Below are 23434 nucleotides of genomic sequence, written 5' to 3' on the forward strand. Positions count from 1 at the left end.
TCTCTTCGACAGGCCGCAACGTAGCTGGCGATTGGTGGGGAATGCGACAGTCGTCCCGGCAGAGGCGACGACAGGGCGGTCTCGGGGAGTCGGGACGAGCAGGAGCGCGTTACCCCCTGTCGCTGAGGTGGTCGCTCGCGTTCAGCCGGCCCGGTCCGTGCCGCCCTGCACTGCTGCGGTCGCCGCGGAACCATGGCTGTGCTCGTGATGCTCCTGTCCTTGTTGGCGGCGGGTGAGGGCCAGGGCGCGGTCGGGGTGGCCGTCAGCCTCGGGGGTCGGGGGTGGCCTCAGGTGGGCGGCAGCGGCGCCGGTGCCGCAGTGCGGGCAACCGGCGGCGGCCTCGCTCCGGCCGCCTCCCTCACAGCCTTCTCCTCGGCCGACCCGCGGCGGCGCAGCCCGGAGGCCGCGGGGGCAGAGCCGGCCGGGCGGTGTGGGGGCACCTGGTTTAACCCGCCGCCTCTTCCAGGAAGGCGCGTCGCCGGCCCTGCCGCGGGTGTCTTCCGGCTCCAGAGGCGCGGCGTGTATTTCCCAGTTAGCTGTGGAACCGCAGCCCTTTGCGAGAAGGGAAGGCGGACTTCTTAGCTGCCATCAGATGCTGCGTTTCTTGGCATTTTTCTGCCGTCTTCCTTTCTAGCGGTTGTCATCAGTAATTGGTGAAATCGCCTCTGCTCCCTTAACGTGTTTCAGGATACAAAAGTTGGAGGTGGCGTCATTGTTTCTGTAGCGTTCTTTCTAAAGGCAAATTCCGAGTACCTCTCAGTAGTTTGTCAGGGTTCTCCATTTTAAGGATTTGGAAACTAAGATGTGAGTCACGTTCTCAGGGTCACATGTCAAGTAAATGGTAGCTTTCAGGGTAGAACCTAGGTTCTCTTGTATTCAGCAAGCCAGTTAATGTTTGGCCTATTTCTATGCATCATGAAATTCATTTCACAGCGTTCTTAGAAGAGGGCATCATCCTCACTTTACAGGGTGATCAAGCCTAAATAAATTACCCAGCACCACGCAAGTAGTAGGCAGCAAAGCTGGAACTGAACCCAGAACAGCTGGCTCGAAAGTGTGGGTCTTTTCCATTATGTGTGTTGTGGCGCAGGTAATGGAGACGCTGCTGCTGCTGCGTCGGGGTAATGTGGACTGGGGGCTCAGTGGCCAACAAGAGGCCAACTTGAGAACAACTTAGAGAAATGGGGTTCTGTTTCCTAGTGTGTCTGTTTAAAGCCTGTGGGTTAAAAATCTTTGTGAGGTGCTGGGATGACCGGCCCACTTTTGGAATGGTGGTTTCTGCATGAGGGTATAGACCACTCATGTTCTTGAAATCTGCAGGTCTTGGCCATCCCTGAAGGTGTGCTCAGGGTGGTGTGTTGATGACAGTTATACTTATTTTCATACCCACAAAGTTTTAGGGTTGTCTTGTTCGTTTTGTTTCTGCTCCTGGCTCTGGAAAATTCATCCTGGTCTATCTAAGTATGTTAACGTTTTTGGTTTTTTTCTATTAAGAGTTGTTTATTTATTTTGAGAAAGAAACAATGTGTGTGCATGTGCGTGCATTAGCAGGACAGGAGTGGAGAGAGAGAACCCCAAGCAGGCTCTGTGCAGAGCCCAGCACGGGGCTCGATCTCATAAACCATGAGATCATGACCTCAGCTGAAATCAAGTCAGACACTTAACTGACTGAGCCACCCAGGTGCCCCTAGTAAATTACTCTGAGGGATGTTTTTACTTCAGTTTTTAAAATTTCAGAATCTTCCCTTTGATGTCGTGATTTAACTAAGTATTCATTGAAATTGCATCTTTGTTTTTAACGTTTATTTATTTTTCTGATTTGAAAGAGTGCATGAGTGGGAGAGGGGCAGAGAGAAAGAGAGACGGAATCTGAAGCAGGCTCCAGGCTCTGAGCTGTCAGCACAGAGCCTGATGTGGGGCTCGAACTCTCCAGTGGGTGGGATCATGACCTGAGCCGAAGTCCGATGCTTAACTGACTGAGCCACCTAGGCGCCCCAAAATTCCATCTTTTAATGTTGTGACTGATACTATTTTGATTCAGTGAAGTTTAGAGGTTTTTGTTTTTGGTCTGAGGCAAAGTAATTGCTTCTGTACATGGTTTGAACATGCTTTCCTAACTAGAATAGTCTAATTCATACAGACTAAGAATCAGATCTTGTCAGCTTCTGCATTGCTTGGTCTTGTCATGTGAGGTTAAATTACTGTTTTCCACAGTGACTAAATGTGATCTAGTGGAAAACATCTTTAAGACATTGGACTTCTCTATTTGAGAAAAAACAAAAGTCCTTTAAAATGATGTTAACTAAACCAGAGAGAGACTAGAAGAAGGGAGCTGGGGTTATCAATACCAAATCATGAGGAGTGTTTGAAAAAATTCAGGTGTTTAGCCTGGAGAGGAAAGGCCAAGGGCAAACACATGGAATTTGAAGAACTGTCCTGTAGAAAAGAGATGTGATGTGGTCAAGTAGGACCTATTTATTAATTTTTTAAAGTTTATTTACTTATTTTGAGGAAAGGAGAGAGCTCGAGTGGCAGAGCGAAGATCCCAAGCACGTGAGAGTGGAGCCCAACACAGGGCTCGAACTCACGAACTGTGCGATCATGACCTAAGCCAAAACCAAGAGTTGGATGCTTAACTGACTGACCACCCAGGCGCTATTTATTTTTTCTCTTATTGATTTAATCCACCGTTCATTGATCATAGAATAGTATGGTGGGAGTTCCTAAAGGGAAGGATACTTACCCTCTCTTCCAGAATGGGGCAGCTGAGGGAAATTTCCCTGGGGAAGGAGGAGCAACTATGTGAAAGGTTGATGTGAGGGCAAAAGGCAGTTTAGACAAAACGGCATGTGTAAACACAGAGATGGGAGAGCAAAAGAGCCGGTAGTTTGGTGGGGCTGGAATGTAGAAGAGTTAAGTTGGGTGTTATGTTTTGGGTTCTGTCTCCAAAGCTCTGGGCAGCGAGTGCAAGTGATTAAACTGTTGGGTGAATGAGTGCACCTGTATTTTGAAAAGGTTCTAGAAAGGCTGGCTCAGAAAATGGTGTGACAGGTAATAAGGCAGCTGGTTCTAGGCTGGTAAGGATCTGGAATGTGCAAATGGACCAGGAGGGGAAGGGATTTGTGAGATAAGAAGAAAAAAATCCTCAGAATTTGGCAGTTGATTGGCTGATGACCAGTTTGAGCAGCTGCATGGAAGGCTGTGTCATCCTTTGAGATAGAGAATATCGAAGGAGCCTGTGGAAAGATGGCCAGTTCAGTTCGGAACCTGTTGAGGGGCCCGTGGGACTTAGAAGGAACTGCTCAGCTGACTGTTGGGTCTTTGGGTCTCGGGCTCAAGGGAAGAATCTGGGAGCCATCTGTGTTTGTGTTTGCAGCCTGAGGAGTAGATGGGCTCAGCCAGGGACGGGTATACAATAGGAAAGTGGTGAGGGTCAAGAATGGAGACCTCAGATCTCAAAAGTGGGGGATGCTAGGTGATCTATTGGGATGCCAGGAGAGGGTACTAGAACATCCATTTGTCTTTTTTTTTTTAATTTCCTGTTTTGTTTTTTTTTTAGTATATTTATTTTGAGAGCGACAGAGACAGTGTGAGCTGGGGAGAGAGGGAGAGAGGGAGAGAGAATCCCAAGCAAGCTCTGTGCTGTCAGCTCGAACTCAGGAAACCTTGTGATCATGACCTGAGCTATTAAAATGGAGAGTCAGACACTTAACTGACTGAGCCACCCAGGCACCCCGTTGTTTTTTGTTTTAATAGTAATGGTCAGATACTTCATAGAATGTCCCTCAATTTGAGTTTGCCTGATGTTTTCTCATGATTGAATTGGAAAGAATACTACACAGTTACCTCATCCTCTTAAAAAAAAAAAACATTGTCTTTTGGGGCACCTGGGTGGTTCAGTCGATGAAGTGTCCCGACTCTTGTTTTCTGCTTAAGTCATGATCTCAGTTTGTGAGATCGAACTTTGTGTTGGACTCTATGCTGACAGTGTGGAGCCTGATTGGGATGCACGCATGCTCGTTCTCTCTCTCTCTCTCTCTCTCTCTCTCTCTCTCTCTCTCTCTGCCCCTCCCCTTCTCCTGCCCTCTGTCTCTCACACACATTTAAAAAAATTTCTATTTTTGTGTGCTTTGTAATATATTATGAATGTATAGTCTGTCCTACACGTGTGTGCTTTATGTGTATATTGGGGCTACTTTCAGGTTTGTACTGAAAGGGCTGAAACCTAAAAAGCTTGGGCATCACTCACTGTTTTAAAGGGTGGAAGAGAAAGAAACAGAGTCCCAGAACTCTGCGGGGAGTGGGAAACAAAAGCCCAGGCTTCATGAGGGTCAAGGCAGGAAGGAAGGAGGGTCAAGGCACCCAGTATCAGGTGCTTTGAGAAGTTAAATGAATCAAGGGCTGAGAATTGTGTTTTGGGCTTGGTGAGTGGTTTCAGTGGCGTGGGGGAGTCCGGAGCTGTGAGTTCGGTAGCAGTGTGAGATGAACTAGAGAAGCAAACGGTGGCTGACTGCTCTTCTAGGATTCTTCCTCTGAAGGGAAGCAGAGGCTGGTAGGCCCAAAGGAGGGTTTTGTTTTTTTTTTTTTTTTGTGGTTGTAACTTAGAATGGGAACACTCTTAAGTGTATTTTAAGGCTGAAATGAAAGCCAGTTGAAAGGGGGAAGTTGCTAGTGCAAAGTGTGGCTTCATTCACTAACTCAGCAACTGTTAAGCTCTAGTGTGTCAGGCACTGTTCTCAGCTCTTGGGGATATTGTGTGAACAAGACAAACTGAAATCCCTGCCCTCATGGAGCTTATATTCTACAGGGCCAGCTTCTTATGCCTATAGCCCCAGCGCTGCCTGACTCCTGATCGGTTGTCTTCCCAGAATAGTGGCGTAATAAACACTGAATGACTAATAGGTGAGCAGCTGAAGGTCCCCAAGAAGGCTGAGTGCCAGGATAATGTCAGACTCTTGGGGGGACGTCCCTGCCAACATCTGCAGGGAGAGGAGATAAGGCGGGGAGCTGGTGCAGATAAATTTGTGGTAGGGAGAGGAAGCGGGCAGTGGGAGGGATTCCTGGGCTTTCTCTTGAAGCTGGAGACGAGTTATCTGCTAAGATGGAGTCATGGGGGATTAAGTTGCAGAAGCTGCGAAGCTCATTCCAGTTCAGTACAAGGAAGGCCTTTTCAGGGCACTGACATGTTGGCACAGTGGAGATGATGGCTGGCAAAGGTAGGGTTTGTGCGTTGAGGTGGTGTCCTCCCTCGGTTATATTCTGGTAGAGAATGGGTGACTTCTATCATGTATCCACGACATACCTGTGTTAAGCAGCAGTTTCTCCGTCTAGGAGGCCACAGCTGTAAGGCTTTCTAAGTCTCGAGGCTCCTGAAGGATTGTCGTGCAGGCACAGAAGTGGGGGATCTACCTACAGTGTTGGGGGCAGGGGCCCCTGAGTGGCTCACTCATTTAAGTGTCCGACTGCAGGTTGTGCACTCAAGGTTTGTGACTTCGAGCACTGCATCGGGCTCTCTGCTGTCAGCACAGAGCCTGCTTCGGATCCTCTGTCTCCCTCCCTCTCTTTCTGCCCTCTCTCCCCACCTCCCGCCCCAGTTCTCGCTCTCTCTGAAAAATAAACACTAAAAAAAAAAAACAAAAAACAATGTTGGGGGGCAGAGTCATTCAATATAGCTTTCTTTGCTGTGGTTGAGTGATTAGGGCCATACTGCAAAACAGTGCTATCTCCAGATCCAAATATGTCTACGGTACTTGGAAAGTATAGGTCTCTTGCTGCCCCGTTTTCCTTAGCGTTTGCAATAACCACTACTCGAGTGAACCAAGATGCCCATCAGTTACAGACAGCCACCCCAATCGGCTAAATTTTTTTTGCCTGCCTTCAGCTAGAACATTTTGGAAATTCCTGCTGTGGCAGCCGCACTGAATTGAAACTCATAACTCTTCGTGTTGTATCAGCACCATCCTGAGGTCTTTTATTTACTGTCAATACTGCAACACCAAAACATTTATTGTTGCTTTCAACTTTATTCCCATACCCCTTAAGTGGTACTTTCCTTAGGTCAAGAGAATAACAGCGATGCTTTATTAAAGTCTAATTTTCTCATACGAGGTAAGCATGGCCAAAATTTGTTTTAGACTTGCAGCTAATCTTTTCATAGGAATCTGAAAGTTTCCATTAGTTGTTCTCGTGTAAGCTAGACGTGATTGGGTTAACATAAAATGGCCAAGGAAGCGGAACACCTCATCCTTAGCCCCGCAGGGCTTCTCAAACAGCCCCTTTATTCTCCTCCTCTGCCTGTTAATCCCAGGCTCCGTACCCACAGCTAGACGAGTGGGCTATATTATTACAGAATATCTTTTCTCAGTCTCTTGATACATCCACCGGAAGTACCATTTCTTATACTACTTTGTTTCTAAAGTCTGACGTGTTTATATTCTGACTGGTAACATGCCTCTGCCCTGTGTCTGACCATCTTCATTTGCCTATGGAATGTAAAGAAAGACCTCTGTCCTAAGATAGGTGAACTTGCTAAGGTTTCAGGGTGAAATACTAGGAATTTTATGAGTTTGCATTTTGAAGACAGGGCTGAAGGCTGACATGATTTAGAGATTTCAAGTTTCTTCCTTTTTGGTCTTTGCTAGGGTTTTGTTTGCATTTTTAAATTCTGGGGAAATGCCATTGATTTAAAAAAAATTTTTTTTTAATGTTTTATTTTTGAGAGAGAAAGAGACAGAGAGAGAGAGCAAGCGTGAGCAGGGGATGGTCAGAGAGAGAGAGATACAGAATCTGAAGCAGGCTCCAGGCTCTGAGCTAGCTGTCAGGACAGAGCCCGATGCGGGGCTCGAACCCACGGACTGTGAGATCAGGACCTGAGCTGAAGCTGGACGCTTGACTGAGCCACCCAGGTGCCCCAGAAATGCCATTGATTTTTAATTCTTGCTGAAGTGCCACATGCCCCCTGTTTAAGGGCCACCTGTAGGAAGGCATCTAGATCATTAGGAGAATCCTGTTTCTAACTATGCCTCTGTTAGAGCAGAATGTATGGACTTAGGTTCTTAGAGTAGTACATTGAAAAATAATTTGTTGATGTTTTTGATTCAGCATTTTGTCCAATAATTAGTATGCTAAGTTGAAAATGGGGGAACATGTTTTATGTTTAATAATTTTCAACATGGGTACAAAAGATTTATGATGTTGATCACTCATTTTATTAATCTGTTTTCTTCCAGGTGTTTTGGGGGACGAGTTTAGTATATTAAGATCACCAGGGTCTGTTGTTTTCCGAGATGGAAATTGGCCTATACCAGGAGAGCGAATCCCAGACGTGGCTGCATTGTCCATGGGCTTCTCTGTTAAAGAAGTACGTGTATTAAAAAATAAGATTTTGGGAGCTACTTCTGAAAGTATTTTTCTTGATTTCTGCTCATAGCCCAAGAAAGCAGCAAGCAGACATAGGTATATTTGGTACAGATTACAAAAGTAAAAAAGCTCATTTGTAGTCGGGGAGATTTAGAGAGCTGCTACAATCTTGCTTATGAAGCCAAGTCTTCATAAATCACTGACTGTGTGATTCTTCAGAGCGGTGATGCTCTTTGTACGCGAGGGACTACATCTGTCCTATTCAGAGGATGTATGATTTTACTCCCCCCCCCCTCCCCGTACTCCATAGCTTTTTATTTTAGTTCGGGCCATTACAAAATGCCATGGACTGGATGGCTTAGGTAAACAACGAGCATTTATTTCTCACAGTTTTGAGGGCTGGAAGTCCAAGCTCAGGGCGCCAGCCTGGTCGGATTCTTAGTGAGGGCCCTCTTCCAGTTTGCAGACTGCTGGCCTCAGAGGGTGGGGAGAGGGCTGTAAGGCACTTACCCCACCGTGAGCCTCCGTCTTTGTGACCTCATCACCTCCCTAAGGCCTGCCCCTAATACTATCACATTGGGGAGTAGCTTTCAACCTGAATTTGGGGGCGGGGGAGGGGAGGGACCCAAACGTTCAGCCTATTGCTGTTTATTATGAATGATAAAATGCATATGCATCTTGCCTGAGTTTGGGAAGATAGTGCAGTGAGTAGCTGCCGGGTAGCCTAGGACCCTGGTTTCCCACAGTGAAGCCAGAACCTGTCCAGTAACTGGCTGCTTACAGGATGTGGTGGAGAGGGCCTGGATCCTGTCAGTGTGAGAGATCTGCAGTTAAGGGCTAGAAGATAGGAGATGCAGTTTGCTCTGTCTTGCTGTCATCATTCTTCTCACTTCATAAATTTGGCGCTTTTGATGTGGTGTCTAGATTATCATCAGTCAGTCAACGGAACTTTCCTCCTAGGTGCTGAGTGCCCTTGAAACCAGAAGCAGGCTCGGGAGCTACTCTCCCCTGGGCCTGTGGGTGGAGCCCCTGAGCTCTTTGTGTGACCGAGACTGGTTGGTTACATTTAAGGAGGAAATTTGTACCTAATTCTTTACCTTAAATTTGACTACAGTGGCTGTCAAAGTAACCCTTAGCCACAGTGTAGATAAGGGCAAAGGATGATGAGGAGGAAAGCGTCCATGTTTATCTGAAGAAGACAATGGTTTGTAATCTGGAATTTGAAAAGTACCTGCATTTCATTCTGCTTTCTTCCACAAAAGGTCTGAGATGACTTTTCACCTCGGATCCATAGAAGTGTAAGAGCATAAAGGAGGTTGAACTCCGTATGCTTGATTAGACAGAAGCTTTGCTCCCCCTGTGAATTGTCATCCTTTATGTGACGCGTCAGCCCAGAACCCCTGGCTCCGCTCCGTAGATGTTGTTGGAGAAATGGTTTCTGGACTTCATAATTAAGCACCGTTTCATGCTCTCCAATGTTTAGGACCTTTCTTGGCCAGGACTCGCGGTTGGTAACCTGTTCCACCGTCCTCGAGCTACCGTTATGGTGTTGGTGAAGGGAGTAGACAAACTCGCTCTACCCCCGGGCAGTGTCATTTCATACCCTCTGGAGAATGTGAGTATTTATGATAAAAAATTAAAGGCATGCATTTTTAATCTTGTCAGCTGTCGTTATGAATTGTGTTCTAAGCACACTTCTCTTGTACATTTTCTTGGGCATTATCTTGTCACTCTCCCTTCTGAAACTCACCTGATTTGTGTGTAAGAAGGAGACCGGAGGCTATTTTGCTGGTTCACTCTTTCCTTCCCTGGCTCTTCAGGCAGGACGGCTGGCTGAGCGGTCGTGGAGTCACCAAAACACTTTTACATGCGTCCCTGAACTTTCAGACAAGGAAGGAACACACGTAGCTGCCAGATAGGAGTGGGAAACTCAAAAGCCGCAGTGGGGAACGAGAGCTGAAGCTGGAGTCATGTCCCCCGCAGAAGGCCGGGGGCTGTGGGTGCTGTCTTGTCCTCAGAAGGGGGGCTGGTAAAGCCCCGGCTGCCCCAGGGCTGCCCCAGAGGGGCTGGCCTACCACTCAGCGCTGGGACCCAGACAGTCTCCCAAAGGAAATCAGAACCACAGGCTTGTGCCGTGCGGAGCGCTGTGCTCCAAATTCCCATGACCCACCGCATGTGGACCCTCCACAGCCCAGGGCTGCTTTGGTTAGGGAAAAAAAAAACAAAAAACAAAAACCAACTGAAGATGAGTTGAATTTACAAACCACTTGCAAGAAAAAAATGCCATGAGAGTGTCAGCAGGTGCAACAAACCACATTCATTCACTTAGAACTACAGATAACCGAGCAATCTCAGAGATTTGAAAATACATATGTTAAACTTGTGAAGGAGTTAGAGGAAGGGATAGAAATTATGAGGCAGTTAGATGATGCTTCTAATAGGTGGTGCATTAATTGATATTCACTTCTACATATTTCATAATTTATAGTGTGACTTCTTTAACCCATGGGTTATTTAGAAATGTTTAACGTGTGGGTCCTTTTCAAATAATTTTTTTGATTTTTCAGTTTCTAATTTCATGGTATTGTCAGGCTGGTTTGTATGATGATCTGGGAGAAAATTTTCAGACTTTCTGTGGTCTAGTATTATTTCCAAGGACACGTACTAGACCACAAGGCAAATCTCAACAAATAATAATTAGTATCAAACCACTTTCTCTGACCACAGTGCACTTAAATCTGAAAACCACAAAACGATACCTCAACGATGTGTCTGGGGGGCTCAGTCAGTTAAGTGTCGACTTGGTTTCGGCTCAGGTCAGGATCTCATGGTCTATGAGTTCAAGCCCTGCATCAGGCTCTGTGCTGACAGTGTATAGCCTGCTGGCGATTCGCTCTCTGCCCCTCCCCCACTCATGCGCTTGCTTGCTCGCTCTCTCTCTCTCAAAATAAATAAATGTATTTGGAAGGGTGGGGAGAATGAAGGAAATAGGTAAAGGGGATGAAGAGGTACAAACTTACAGTTAGGAAATAAATAAGTCATAGGGATATAAAGTAAAGCAGAAGGAATACAGGCAGTAATATTGTAATAACCAGTGACAGTAACTAGACTTACCATGATAATCATTTCCTAATGTGTATAAATGTCAAATCACTGTACACCTGCTAACGAATATGGCGTGTCGACTATACTTCAGTAAGAAATAATAAATAAATGAAAATGTATTCGGAAATGGGAAAAACAAAATAGATGACTCCTCAGCTTTAAAGTGCACTGAAAATCTTACGAGCTGTCAGAGAAAAGACACTGTCATTACAAAGGAATGAGAGTAGAAAGAGCAGATTTCCTATTGCCATTAGGGACTAGAAGAGCAAAACCGAACAGCAGTAATTGTCTGTATAAGGCTGGGCTGAGCATGTTGTGCACGACATCATAATAATGAAATGATACGGATCCAGTGAACATTATGACTCTTGGGAGGGTGAAGATACAGAAATGGAGTGCATGTATGGGGCGGGGGAGGGGCTGTGTGGTTGGCGACCTGGGAAAGGTAAATCCTCATTTTCTTTCTTTTTTGTTTTAATGTTTATTTTTGAGAGGGAGACACAGAATCTGAAGCAGGCTCCAGGCTCTGAGCTAGCTGTCAGCACAGAGCCTGATGCAGGGCTCAAACCCACGAACTGTGAGATCATGACCTGAGCTGAAGTCAGACGCTTAACTGACTGAGCCACCCAGGCGCCCTAAAGCCTCACTTTCTACAATGTGCAATAAAGAGATGATGCCTAAAATTGAAAAATCAAGCTGTAGTGATATAGACATGACTTAGACATGGTGGTAAAAGGAAACAAAGGATACGAAAGTGGGGATCTTTGGAATGGGAATTGGGGGACAAACTTATTTTTCACAGAAAATCTAGTAGAACTATTTGTATCTTTAAACCATGTATATGGTTTTTTTATTCTTATTTTTTTTAATGTTTGTTTTTGAGACCGAGAGAGAGAGTGAGCATGAGCAGAGGAGGGGCAGAGAGAGAGAGGGAGACACAGAATCCAAAGCAGGTGTCAGGCTCTGAGCTGTCAGCACAGAGCCCAACATGGGGCTCAAACTCATGGGAACCATGAGATCATGACCTAGGCCAAAGTTGGATGCTTAACCAACTGAGCCACCCAGGAGCCCCACTTTTTTTTTTTTTTAATATTTATTTCTGAGAGAGAGAGCAAGCAAGTGCACACAGGTGGGAGAGGGGCAGAGAAAGAGGGAGACACAGAATCCGTAGCAGGTTCCAGTCTCTAAGCTATCAGCGCGCAGAGCCCAATGCGGGGTTTGAACCCACAAACCGTGAGATCATGACCTGAGCCAAAGTCGTATGCTTACCTGACTGAGCCACCCTGATGCCCCTAAACCATGTATATAATTTTATTTCTTGAAAAAAAAAATTTTAAATCAACAGGAAAAGTTGGGATAGATGTACTCCAAAATAATTCACGAGTTGAAGAGAAAAATCACAGTGGAAGTTTTGAAATTATTTGGAACTATTATTGAATGTACCATATATTTTTAAATGGTGGAGTGCAGCTAAAGTGATAAGGAAAGGAAAATGTATAGCTTTAAATGCACATGTTAGACAGTTTAAAAGATTGGAAATCAGTGAGTTAAAGAAACCAAAATAATCTCAGAATAAATGGAAGAAAGGGAACGATAAAAATCAAAAGGCAGATTTAGGGCCACCTGGGTGGGTCAGTCAATTAAGCATCCAACTCTTGATCTCTGCTCAGGTCTTGATCTCAGGGCTGTGAGTTTGAGCCCCACATTGGGCTCCACACTAGGAATGGAGCCTATTAAAAAAAGAAAAGGGCAGGCGGCTCCTGGGTGGCACAGTCAAGTCTCTGACTTCAGCTCAGGTCATTATCTTGTGGTTTGTGAGTTTGGGCCCTGATTCTGGCTCTGTGCTGAGAGCTCAGAGCTTAGAGCCTGCTTCAGATTCTGTGTCTCCCTCACTCTATGGCCCCTCCCCACTCGTGCTCTGTCTCTTTCTCTCAAAAGTAAACATTAAAAAAAAAACAGATTTAAAATTTTTAATCTTAGGGGAGCCTGGGTGGCTCAGTTGGTTAAGCCTGTGACTTCGGCTCAGGTCATGATCTCATAGTCCATGGGTTCAAGCCCCATGTCGGGCTCTGTGCTGACAGCTCAGAGCCTGGAGCCTGCTTTGGATTCTGTGTCTCCCTCTCTCTCTCTGCCCCTCCCCTGCTCACTCTCTGTCTCTGTCTCTCAAAATAAAATAAAGACCTCAAAAAAAATTTTTAATAAAACTTTTAATCTTAGTAAGATTATTAAGTATGTAATTTCTGTGAAAATCATTGTGGAAGATCCCTTTAAATAAATATATAGGGGTGCCTGGGTGTCTCAGTTGGTTGAGCATCCGACTCTTGATTTCTGCTCAGGTCATGATCTAGTGGTCGTGGGAATCGAGCACCATCGGGCTCTGTGCTGACAGCATGGAGCCTGCTTGGAATTCTTTCTCACCCTCTCCCTTTACCCTCCCCCCCACCATGGACACCTCTGTCTCCCTCCTCCTCTCTCTCTCTCTTTCTCTTTCTCTGTCTCTCAAAATAAATGTTAAAATAATTTTTTAACATTGATTTTTGAGAGAAAACGTGAGCAGGGGAGGGGCAGCGAGGGAGGGGGACACAGAATCAGAGGCAGGCTTCAGGCTAGGAGCTGTCAGCACAGAGCTTGACATGGGGTTCGAACTCACGAGCGGTGAAGTCATGACCTAAGCTGAAGTCGGACATTTAAGTGACTGAGCCACCCAGGCACCCCTAAGTAAACTTAAAAAAAATTATTAAAATAAATATCCAAAATGGTATTAAGAATTTAAATCACATACAATCCAAAAGTAAACATTTTCACCAGACTAGCCTCATTTCACATGAGTCGGAGCTGTGAAAAGAGCTCACGTTATGACTTGGAGCCTGACTGACCGCTCCTGATACTTTTCCTGGCAGTAGGTGGTGAATGAAACCCAAGGCTCACAGGACAGAACACACAAGAGCAGAATGTCTTGGAGTTCCCCTTAATGAAGCTTCTACTTGATTAGCCAGCTGTTTTCATTAGAATGTCAAGGTCTAAAGATACAGAAATGTCATTTTCTCTGGGACAAACACACAGCCTTCCAATACGGTGGAAGAAAACCGGTCAGGAGATTTTAAGCAGCCGAGCCTTTTCCTCTCTGAGCTTAGCGGGCTGTGTGATTTTTGCCTTCACAGTTTGGCTCTTACCTGACTCTAGCTTTTCCAGTTTGTTGGTAAGGATAGGTTACATTTAATCTTCAACTTTCTGACATGAGTGCCATTTCACGAGGTGGAGTGAGGCCAGAGTTCCCTCCAAAGCCTGAGCTGAACTGTGTGACCACGTGTGGAGAGACCCGGGGCTGCCTTGGGCACCGTGACAGTCTCCAAGTCTGACTCTTCCCCCTTCTTCAGTTTCTCCACAACTTCTTTTAAGAGAATTTTGTGAAGAACTAATACACAGCTTGAGTAAGAAAAAATTGGTTTTATTTCACGCTGTCATGAAATTGATCAATTTAATTTTGATGCTGAGATTTCATCTAAGATTTATTAATCCTATTTCTTTCGGCCTGTACCATGTTAGCCAGGGGAATTACTGGAAAAAAAATTAATGTAAGAAATCTCCATTAAAACAAAAACACTAGTTAGTGCTTGTTCGACAGTAATATTGAGAATAGCATAGTTTTGGAGGAAAAATGATAGCGTAACTTATTTTTAAAGATAAGGTGGGGTTAAAAACCAATTTATGCGGATGGAAGTCAGAACTTTGGTTACCCTCGGGGGTGGACAGAGTAGATGGGGAGCCTTCTAGGGCGCTGACAATGTTCTCTCTGGATCTGCTTGGGCTTTATGAGCATATCCATTGGTAAATATTCCTTGAGCTGTTTACCCCAAGATTTGTGCACTGTTATATGTATGTTATACTTTTAAGAAAAAATATTCAAGAAAAAAGGAGATTTTACTACAATTGGTTATTTCAATTTGATGTGGTCCTAAGATAAAGGCTTCAAAATTCTCATGACATACTTTATGCCTTGCCTGAGTCTTCATTCTATCTGGAGATAAACCCTAAATCCAGCATTTAAAAAATTTTGAAATGGGAAATGAGGTCTAGTTCTCTTTCAATTAAATTCTCCTGACCTTCTCTTACATACAAGTTAATACCTTTTTGTAGAATATACATTCATTGTGACACACTTAATCCATATTGAAGCCAAATTACTTCCTACTTAAAATACATGACCTACGACCAGAAAATGACGGTTTGTGCACGAGTGTTGTGTCCTTCATGTTGGCAAGTTATTTCCCATTTAGGCTTACTGGCAGGTACACGCTCCTGGCCCTCTGGGGGGGGCTGTTTTATGTGTGCCCTTCAAGTGCTGTTTATGTTTCAAAATGAGGTGCATCTCTTGAATTTACATAGGAAATGGGGGGGGTTGTTTTTTTGTTTTAAGGCTCTTTTGTTGCTGGATGATTTTTCTTACCCCTTGGGTTCTGATGATAATTGAGGTCTTACTCTTAAATTTCAGGCAGTTCCTTTTAGTTTTGACAGCGTTGCAAATTCCATTCACTCCTTGTTTTCTGAAGAAACTCCTGTAATTGTACAGTTGGCTCCCAGCGAGGAGGTGAGTGATACAGTTTTTACTGAACATGCTTTAAAAACTAAGCTTCCTTGGGGCCCCTGGGTGGCTCAGTCAGTTAAGCATCTGACTTTGGCTCAGGTCATGATCTCACAGTTTGTGAGTTCAGGCCCTGCGTCAGGCTCTGTGCTGACAGCTTACAACCTGGGGCCTGCTTCAGATTCTGTGTCTCCATCTCTCTCTGTGCCTCCTCTACTCGTGTTCTGTCTCTGTTTCTCTCTTTCTCTCTCAAAAATAAACATAAAAATTTTTTTAAAAATAAGCTTCCTTATTTAATGAAAATTTGAAACTGCTTTTATGGGGACGCCTGGGTGGTTCAGTCAGCTTAGCGTCTGACTCTTGATTTTGGCTCAAGTCATGATCTCATGGTTCATGGGATTGAGCCCCACGTTGGGTTCCGAGGTGACAGGAGGGAGCCTGCTTGAGGTTCTCTCCCTCTCCTCTGCCCCTCCCATGCACATGCTGTCTAAATAATTTTAAAACCCTATGTTTATGACAAATTGTATACGCTCTGTGTGTGTACATATAGACACTCTATAGTGTATTTTATATACACTCTGTACATTGGAATTAATCTGCAGACTGTAACAAAACTTTGGATTCTTCTCTCAGAGAGTGTATATGGTGGGGAAGGCGAACTCGGTTTTTGAAGATCTCTCGGTGACATTACGACAGCTCCGCAATCGCCTGTTTCAAGAAAACTCTGTTCTCAATTCAATTCCCCTCAATTCTCTGAGTAGGAACAATGAAGTAAGTAGTGCTGTCATTGAATGAATAAATATCATTACTAATTTCCCATTTCTTATGCTCCCTGACTGGAGAGCAAACTTGCAATTTTAGGAAATGACAAGTTTTACAAATTGACTGCTAGAGTAGATTCTTCTTTTTTCCTTTAGTGTAATTTTTAAGTGAATCTCCTGACATCTAGTCTAGTCTGTCTGAAGCTCTTTTTTGTGAATTGAGTAAATGAGTATTACATTCTGGTGCAAGGGCTGTGACCAGTTAAGGCTGCTGGGCCAGCCGTCACACAAAGCACCTGACGGCTGGTGCTGTGTGGGCCTGGGGACAACAGTCCGGTGGAGGGAGGCACTCTTATTTTTGACTCCGGTCAGCCTCACCACACGGCACGCCACCTCTGTGGTGGCCTCCCTGCTTTACCTCCTGTGGCCGACAGGCCACCGTCGCTTCTGCTCTGCTGCGGAACGTACTCGAGGAATGTGAGCAGACAGTGCTGCCAGCGGGACCTCCGTGTGTCGGAGAATTGTGATGCCCTGAGGGAAAGCCGCTGGGCTGTGTGGGTGCTTATCATACCTTTATCAAAAACACAGCTATTGAGTGGCAGTCCCTGTGCTGGAATGACCATCACCTTTTTTGTTAGAAAGTTCTAATTTTATGTGCATTTTCAATTGAAGTGAACCTACCAAATGGAGGGCATTTGTTGCATAAAGTCACTTACTGTGCTTAACGTTTGTAATATCTTGTTCCTTGATAAATGGCAAAACACGGGTCTCAGGTGCATATTTAAAATAATGCTTATTTGCTTTGGTTCTCTGCAGGTTGATCTGCTCTTTCTTTCTGAATTGCAAGTGCTACATGATATTTCAAGTTTGGTAAGGAGGCTACGCTAGTATTTCATTTATTTTAGTTCCAAAAAACATTTCCTGAGAATTCCTGAATGATAGTGAAACCAACTGAAGTTTAAGTATGCCCTCAATTTTATGATACGAAAATTGAGAAATTAGTGGTGTGGGGAATTGTGAACTCCTCTCTTGTTACAGTGAATTATTTTGCATTTCTGCTTTTAGGACAGATAGGAAGTGTATCTTCTAAGGACACAGGCCTGGGAGTAAGGCCATCTTCACTGTAGGCCTGACTTGGCTGTTGATTTCTTGAGAGACATTAAGACCTAATTCCTATACCTTCATCTGTGGGTCTAAAATAGAAATAACAGGGGCGCCTGGGTGGCTCCGTCAGTTGAGCATCTGACTGTTGATTTTGGCTCAGGTCATGATCTCATGATCAAGGGATTGGGCTCTGTGCTGAGCATGGAGCCTGCTTAGAACTCTCTCCCCCCACTCTCGCTCACGCACACACACTCTCTATCTAAAATAAAATTGAAAATAACAGTTTGGACTAATAATGCTGTCGTCAAGAAGGAAATAAATATGCCTGCAGTATTGTGTGTGTGTGTGTGTGTGTGTGAGTGAAATTTTTAAAAAAATACTTTTGAAATTTATTTATTTTGAGCGTGAACAAGCAAGGGAAGCCCAAAGAAAGAGAATCCCAAGCAGGCTCTGCACTGCTAGTGCAAAGGCCCAGGCAGGGCTCAAACTCCTGGAAGTGCAAAATCATGACCTGAGCCGGAATCAGAAGTTGGATGCTTAATAGACTGAGCCACCCAGGTGCCATTGTTTGAATAATTTCTTAAAAATCCTCCTGTGACTGAAATAAGAAAACTTGCCTGTATACCATCTTCTGAATTTGTTGCCGAAAGGTTTCTGCAGGTTACTTTGGGGGCAATCTAGAGGTGTATTGCTGGGGGCCGCCAGGTGCTCTAGGAGGGCATTTGGTAGGTATCTGCTCTCTGAGCACTGATGGCTCACGCGCTCTTAGGATTGAACTAGTGTAACTATCTGTTCTTTCATACGCCAGCTCATATCTAAGGGTTTTTTTTGTTTTAAGTAAACTCTACATAGACCAAGGGTGGGGATCAAACTCCCAGTCCTGAGATCAAGTACCGCATGCTTTACTGGCTGAGCTAGCCAAGACACCCCTCTATCTGAGGTTTTCATAACTAAGGCGTTTTTAAAAGAGCTTTTATTAAATATTCAAGGAGTCTTAAAATTGCTCTTAAAAAGGAGATTTGTGTTGGGTTTATCAGAAACTCCCATTTCAACTAATTCTGTCTGCCACCATTTTAGACAATTTGCATATTGTGGCACACTGGTATAGTTCCCGTTCGACCTAGTCTAGTCAGGTATAAAACTTCAAGTGGCTGTGTCTGACATTACCTTATCCCCTTCCCTTTCTTTGTTCCCCTAAGTTGTCTCGACATAAGCATCTAGCCAAGGATCATTCTCCTGATTTATATTCGCTGGAGCTGGCAGGTCTGGATGAAATTGGGAAACATTATGGGGAAGACTCTGAACAGTTCAGAGATGCTTCCAAGATCCTTGTCGATGCTCTGCAAAAGGTAAATTATTGATGTGGTACGAGCAGTTAGAGTATGAGCTTTGAGCTCTTTGAGCACTTTGAGCTTCTTAACGGAAAACCCCATTTTGTGAAGTACCGTTAATTGAAGTTTCCCCTTCTTGGAGGATCTCTCATTTTAGTGACCAAGGGTGCGGGGGTCAGAGGTGTGTGCTGGGAGGTCTCTACTGCTGGCAGAGACAGCAGAGGAGATGATCACTAACTCCAGCACAGTACTTTTTACCGTCGTAAAATACACATAAAATTTGCCATTTTGACCATTTTTAAGTGTACATTTTTGTAGCATTAAATACATTTACATTGTTGTGCAACTGTTACCACTGTCCATTACCAGAACTTTCTTCTTCCCTAACTGAAACTCTTCCCCTATTAGCCCTATGAAATCACCGAAGGAGAACACTGAGCCCAGTCCCGGCCACCAAGCAGATGTATAATAAACGCTAGTTTTTCTCTGCCCTTAAAGTTGCTCACCTACAACTCTTCAGTGAGTTAAACTTCATTAGGTGTTTGAGATGAACCAGAGACCACTTAGGAAGATTTTCATTTCCCTTTCCTACTTCCCTTCCCCCAATTTATATGCCAACAACTTGTCTCTCCTTAATTTTGTTTTGAACATTTGAATATATGTGGAAGATGAACACTTTTCTAAATATTTTAACAGAATTAAACCTTTAAGACATAGTGTCTCATTAGCCAATAAGCAACTGTTCTTGTAAGTGCACAGAGCTTTAAAATGACTTGAATAAGTATGTGATTCGTAGTAATGTCACTAACGATTCAGTTCGCAGATGACATGTACAGCCTTTACGGTGGGAATGCCGTGGTGGAGTTAGTGACCATCAGATCATTTGACACGTCTCTTATGAGGAAGACAAGGACTATTCTTGAGGCAAAAGAAGAGGTGAGTACATTTTTAGATCCTGCTTTAAAACTATAAAGTTAAAAAAAACCCCACAAAATCCTTGTTCACCTGGGGGACACATGGAGGAACAGTCAGTAAATCTGAAAATCAATTTAAATGAAAACACAGGTTGCCTATTCACATAGGCATGTGTATTTTGCCAGGGTTTGGGGGATGTAATCAGATAAAGCAAGAATCTGAGTTCGGGATAAATCTGTCAAAGCAAATAAGGGAATTCAAACGTTGCCATCCCAGGGAGCCATCGGACGGTAACGTGCCGGAGTGGTGCGCTCGGCAGCTGGAATCTGCTCTTCCAGGAGGTTTGCTGTCTCCGCGGCACAGTCCCTCTCCTGCTACGTTCTACTCTCTCTACACCTGATAATTTGCCACAAGTGTTTGGCCTGAATCTTGCTTTAAGTATTTAGAGGGGCCTGGGCAAGGGTGTCCGCCATAGCAGAACGTGTGTTTTACACGGTACACGTGTACATATGTAAGAGCAGCATCGCCGATACTCCCAACATTCATGGTTGGCTTCACAGCGTGGAGCAATTAGCTGCCCAGTCATTTAGACACTCCTTTTGGACCTATTTGCAGCCCCCGCTGTGCTCGGTTTTATTGAGTGCAGTGTGGCACTTAGGATGGTCAAAGGTAATGCCTGTTCAAGATAAGCTAGCCGTGGCTGGTTTGAGGTGGTTTCATTCTGTAATTGGAGTTGGAGGACCTGATTTAAGACAGCATGGCAAACTAGACAATCCCAACAATTTTTCCGCTGCAGAGCACCTAGAAATACTGCTAAAACATAAACAGCTTTTTGAATGCATAGCTTAGCTCTCAAGACAGGGAAGTTCTTAAGGAGCAAATAAAGAAGAGGTACTTGAAAACCAGTAAGTGGGCTACCCTAGGAACATTTCCAACTGGGTTACCAGGAGACCGGACACCAGGCCCTTGGCTCCCTGAAAGGGTGGGGTTTGAACCTCACCCTCCATATAAAACCAGGAGACTCTGTGAGGGCAGACTAGAAAACCGTCGTCTGCCCGCCAGCGGAGGAGACAGAATGGCAGCTTGGGCCCTACGTAGTTGGAGTATGTGTTGGGGATGGAAATGTCTCTTAGAGAATTTTTATTTTCTTGGAAGGCAGGAGGTTTATCTTACACTGGTAGGCTCAGAGGAGATCACTCTCCAGAGGTCTGAGCCCTCTTACGGAATTCTTAACCACAGGACCACCTTCCTGTTGGTTTGTGGCTCAAATTTCTGTTACCTGCAAGTTCTAGGAAGCCCCAGGCCAAGAAGTTAATACAAATACTGGTCCCAGACTGGGGAAGACCCGAGGTGCCCAGCAGGAGTCCACGTAAAACCTCCAGTAGCACTGGAGTAGTGCTACTAGATTCTTCCAACATTGTCCACGTCAGGCCTGCTAGTTTTACATGCAGCAGTTCCAAAGAGAAGGTGCCAGTTTGAAGAAGGTACCTTCGTTTGGGGAGTTTGGCAAACCAGTTTCGTAGAGGTGAATTGGCTTTGTCTCCGAGGTGTTAGTTGAATTTATAGTCTAAGAAGTAGTTTCTGAAATTATTGCACATGTGGTGAGGGGCAAGAATCAGGTGGTGGATGTTGGGTTTTCTTTACCTACAAGGTCGTGAATTAACATTTTACATATGTATTCTGAATTTCTAAAGTTTCCTATTTGTTAATTCTAACGGATGAAACCACTTTGAGATGGGAGGTTGGCATGAAACATTCCTGGGACTAAATTCCATTCTGCCCAGACCCGCGGTCCGTGTCCTCACCCTCCTGTGTCCAGTGTCTGTCCCTCACCGCTGTGCTGACGGTCTAGCCAACTTCACAGGAAACAAGGCCTTCAGCTTGGGCTGCTTTTTACGGTGCTAAGAATGGGCTACAGGTAGATTGTGGCAATGACTGTGCTGCCCTGTGAATATACAGAGAGGCGGGCGTTGTGCGCAGGGAGAACCCACTTACCCCCAAAAAGGAAAGAGGCCTTCAAGGGCGAACCCCTTTAACGTTTGCCTCCTCTCTCCGGTCCCGTGTGTGAGCGCCCACCCGCTCTCCCCCACGGAAATCACTGTCTGTCTTTAGTTTGAAGGGGAGAGGAAAGAGTTTAAGGAAGCATTTGCGTGCTTAGAGCACGCCAGGTGCACGGCTGTGGGGCCGGTCTCTTCTCTCTCCTTTTAAGACAAGCCTGGCCCTGTCCCTCACTTCCTGCTTGAAGCTTGTCGGTGCCTCCTCACGGCCCATAGGCTCCGGGCCGGAGTCTCCGCACCTTCCCTGTAGCCACGCCTGCTGTTGGCCGCCATCCATTCTCCTGTCAGTATGAACTCAGTTTCCCAAACAGGGCCTTTGCACAGGCCTGGAGTAGAGTCCACCCCTACCAAGCCCCCCGTGGGATGAAGATGTGGTTGCATGAACTATTTGATTTCATCTTTAAAATTAAAAAAAAAAAAATTAGGTGGCGCACACATAAATATATAGTGTGTGTGGTACTAAAGAAAAAAAGTTCTTAACGCTATATAAAACAGAAGGGAATATTTGTTCCTGTGAACCTCCTGTCTAATGTCTTTACCCTCCTCTACAGGAGGAGGTAATTGCTGCCCTGATATGTTAATCATGCCCTTGTTTTCTTTATGGTCTGACCACTTAATGGTTTTATCCTTAAACAGCATTGTTTGGTTTTGCCTGTATTTAAATTTTATATAAATGGAATCTCACGATACATATTGTTTGCTCCTCATTCTTGTTTCTAAGAGGCTGTAGTTCAGTCCTCCCTGCTGTGGGTTCCATTGTGTGGGTGTGGCACATTTTCCATGTTAATGGATGTCCTTGTGCGTGTCTCTTGGTGCATACAGAAATGTTGCCTAGGGTGCGGACTTGCCGGATCATAGAATATTCACACTTGCAATGTGATGGACGTTGCCCCATTTTCTCAAGCAGTTGAACTGGCTTATGCTTCCACTGACCATGCGCTTACCTTTTCTGGGAAGCCTCCCCTTCTTGGTTCCTCCTAGTATAAGCATGTCTAGATTCCACCTAGGAATAAATGATTGTGAGAAAAATGAATCCTAGCTACCAAACTGGGATAATTGCCTATCTTAAAATTCTTCCATTTTGATATTTTTCTCTTCTTCATTGTAGAAGAATCCACCAAGCCCCTATAACCTTGCATATAAGTATAACCTTGAGTATCCAGTGGTTTTCAACATGGTACTTTGGATAATGATCGCCTTGGCCTTGGCTGTGATTGTTACCTCTTATAATATCTGGAACATGGATCCTGGATATGACAGCATCATTTATAGGATGACAAACCAGAAGATTCGAATGGATTGAACTTTCCTTATGCCAAACTTAGACGAGAGGTTTGGAAATTGGCTGTTTTATTAAATCTTTTAGGGTAGTTGAAAGTAGATGGCATACTTTAAATTTATAAAAAAGAAAAAGATTTTTGTTCTGTGTGCCTGTGATGTTCTTTTAAAGTGAATTATAATATTGATGTGAACTGATTTGTGTGATTAGATTCTAGAATATACTCAAATATGATATAACCATTTAGTATAATTTCATTCCATTTAGTATTTGGAAATGTGCACTGAAATAAATATAAAAATTTAGTATAGCTTGTGTTATTTATGTTGAGAAAAAGCACTGAATTAGAGAAACTTCTGAATGTTTAATAACTTCCTTACACAGGGTAGGTGAAAATAGTATTTGGGCTGTTATATCCTATGAACCATTTGTAAATGTCTTAATTTGATGTAAATATCTCTGCAACAAGATGGAATCTTTTTAACTTCAAATAGCCCTAAACGATGAGAGTGCTTATTCCACGGTTACTTAGCTTGGGCACTGCATGATTGACAGAGGATAGCTGTCTAACCTCTCCTGAAAGTTTGGTGATGCAGATCGTGGTGTGGACCATCTACACTGACCTAAAAAGAAACTATTTGTGGAGTTATAGATACCTGTAATTATACCCACAAAAACCAACATTTGGGGGACATCTTGGGGCTTGAATATAAAATCTTCTAGTAACTTTCCCCCCATGTAAGTTACTGCTAATGGTTTGTGGTATGTCATTCTCTAGAATAGTAAGTGGAAGTAGATGCTCCCTACTTTTCATGCAGAAGTGGACCAATGTCTGTCAAGAGTGACAAATAAAGTTAATAATGATTCCAAATTTGTGTCATTTCAATACTAAATCTATTTTGTATTGTAAAAACCTAACTGAACAGGGTTTTATTTAATCA

At 44.3% G+C, this 23434-nt stretch overlaps 1 protein-coding gene across 1 annotated transcript; it reads left to right on the plus strand.

The window, feature by feature from the left end:
• The first annotated feature begins 4 nt into the window (after positions 1-4).
• Positions 5-23364, plus strand: ATP6AP2 (ATPase H+ transporting accessory protein 2). The gene is made up of 9 exons (XM_029930385.1): positions 5-232; positions 7230-7360; positions 8843-8974; positions 14957-15052; positions 15680-15817; positions 16624-16677; positions 18111-18260; positions 19059-19178; positions 22323-23364. The coding sequence occupies exons 1-9, from the start codon at positions 193-195 to the stop codon at positions 22515-22517; spliced, it is 1056 nt and encodes a 351-aa protein (XP_029786245.1). The 5' UTR covers positions 5-192; the 3' UTR covers positions 22518-23364.
• The last annotated feature ends 70 nt before the right edge of the window (positions 23365-23434 follow it).

This window comes from Suricata suricatta, chromosome X, assembly GCF_006229205.1.
Source record: "Suricata suricatta isolate VVHF042 chromosome X, meerkat_22Aug2017_6uvM2_HiC, whole genome shotgun sequence".
Classification (NCBI taxonomy): domain Eukaryota; kingdom Metazoa; phylum Chordata; class Mammalia; order Carnivora; family Herpestidae; genus Suricata; species Suricata suricatta.

Excerpts from the sequence above, each read along its gene's own strand:
- ATP6AP2 (XM_029930385.1), top strand. The coding sequence starts at position 193 with ATGGCTGTGCTCGTGATGCTCCTGTCCTTGTTGGCGGCGG. Across the intron at positions 233-7,229 it reads CCTGTCCTTGTTGGCGGCGG|GTGTTTTGGGGGACGAGTTT; the intron begins GTGAGGGCCAGG and ends GTTTTCTTCCAG. Across the intron at positions 19,179-22,322 it reads TTCTTGAGGCAAAAGAAGAG|AAGAATCCACCAAGCCCCTA; the intron begins GTGAGTACATTT and ends TCTTCATTGTAG.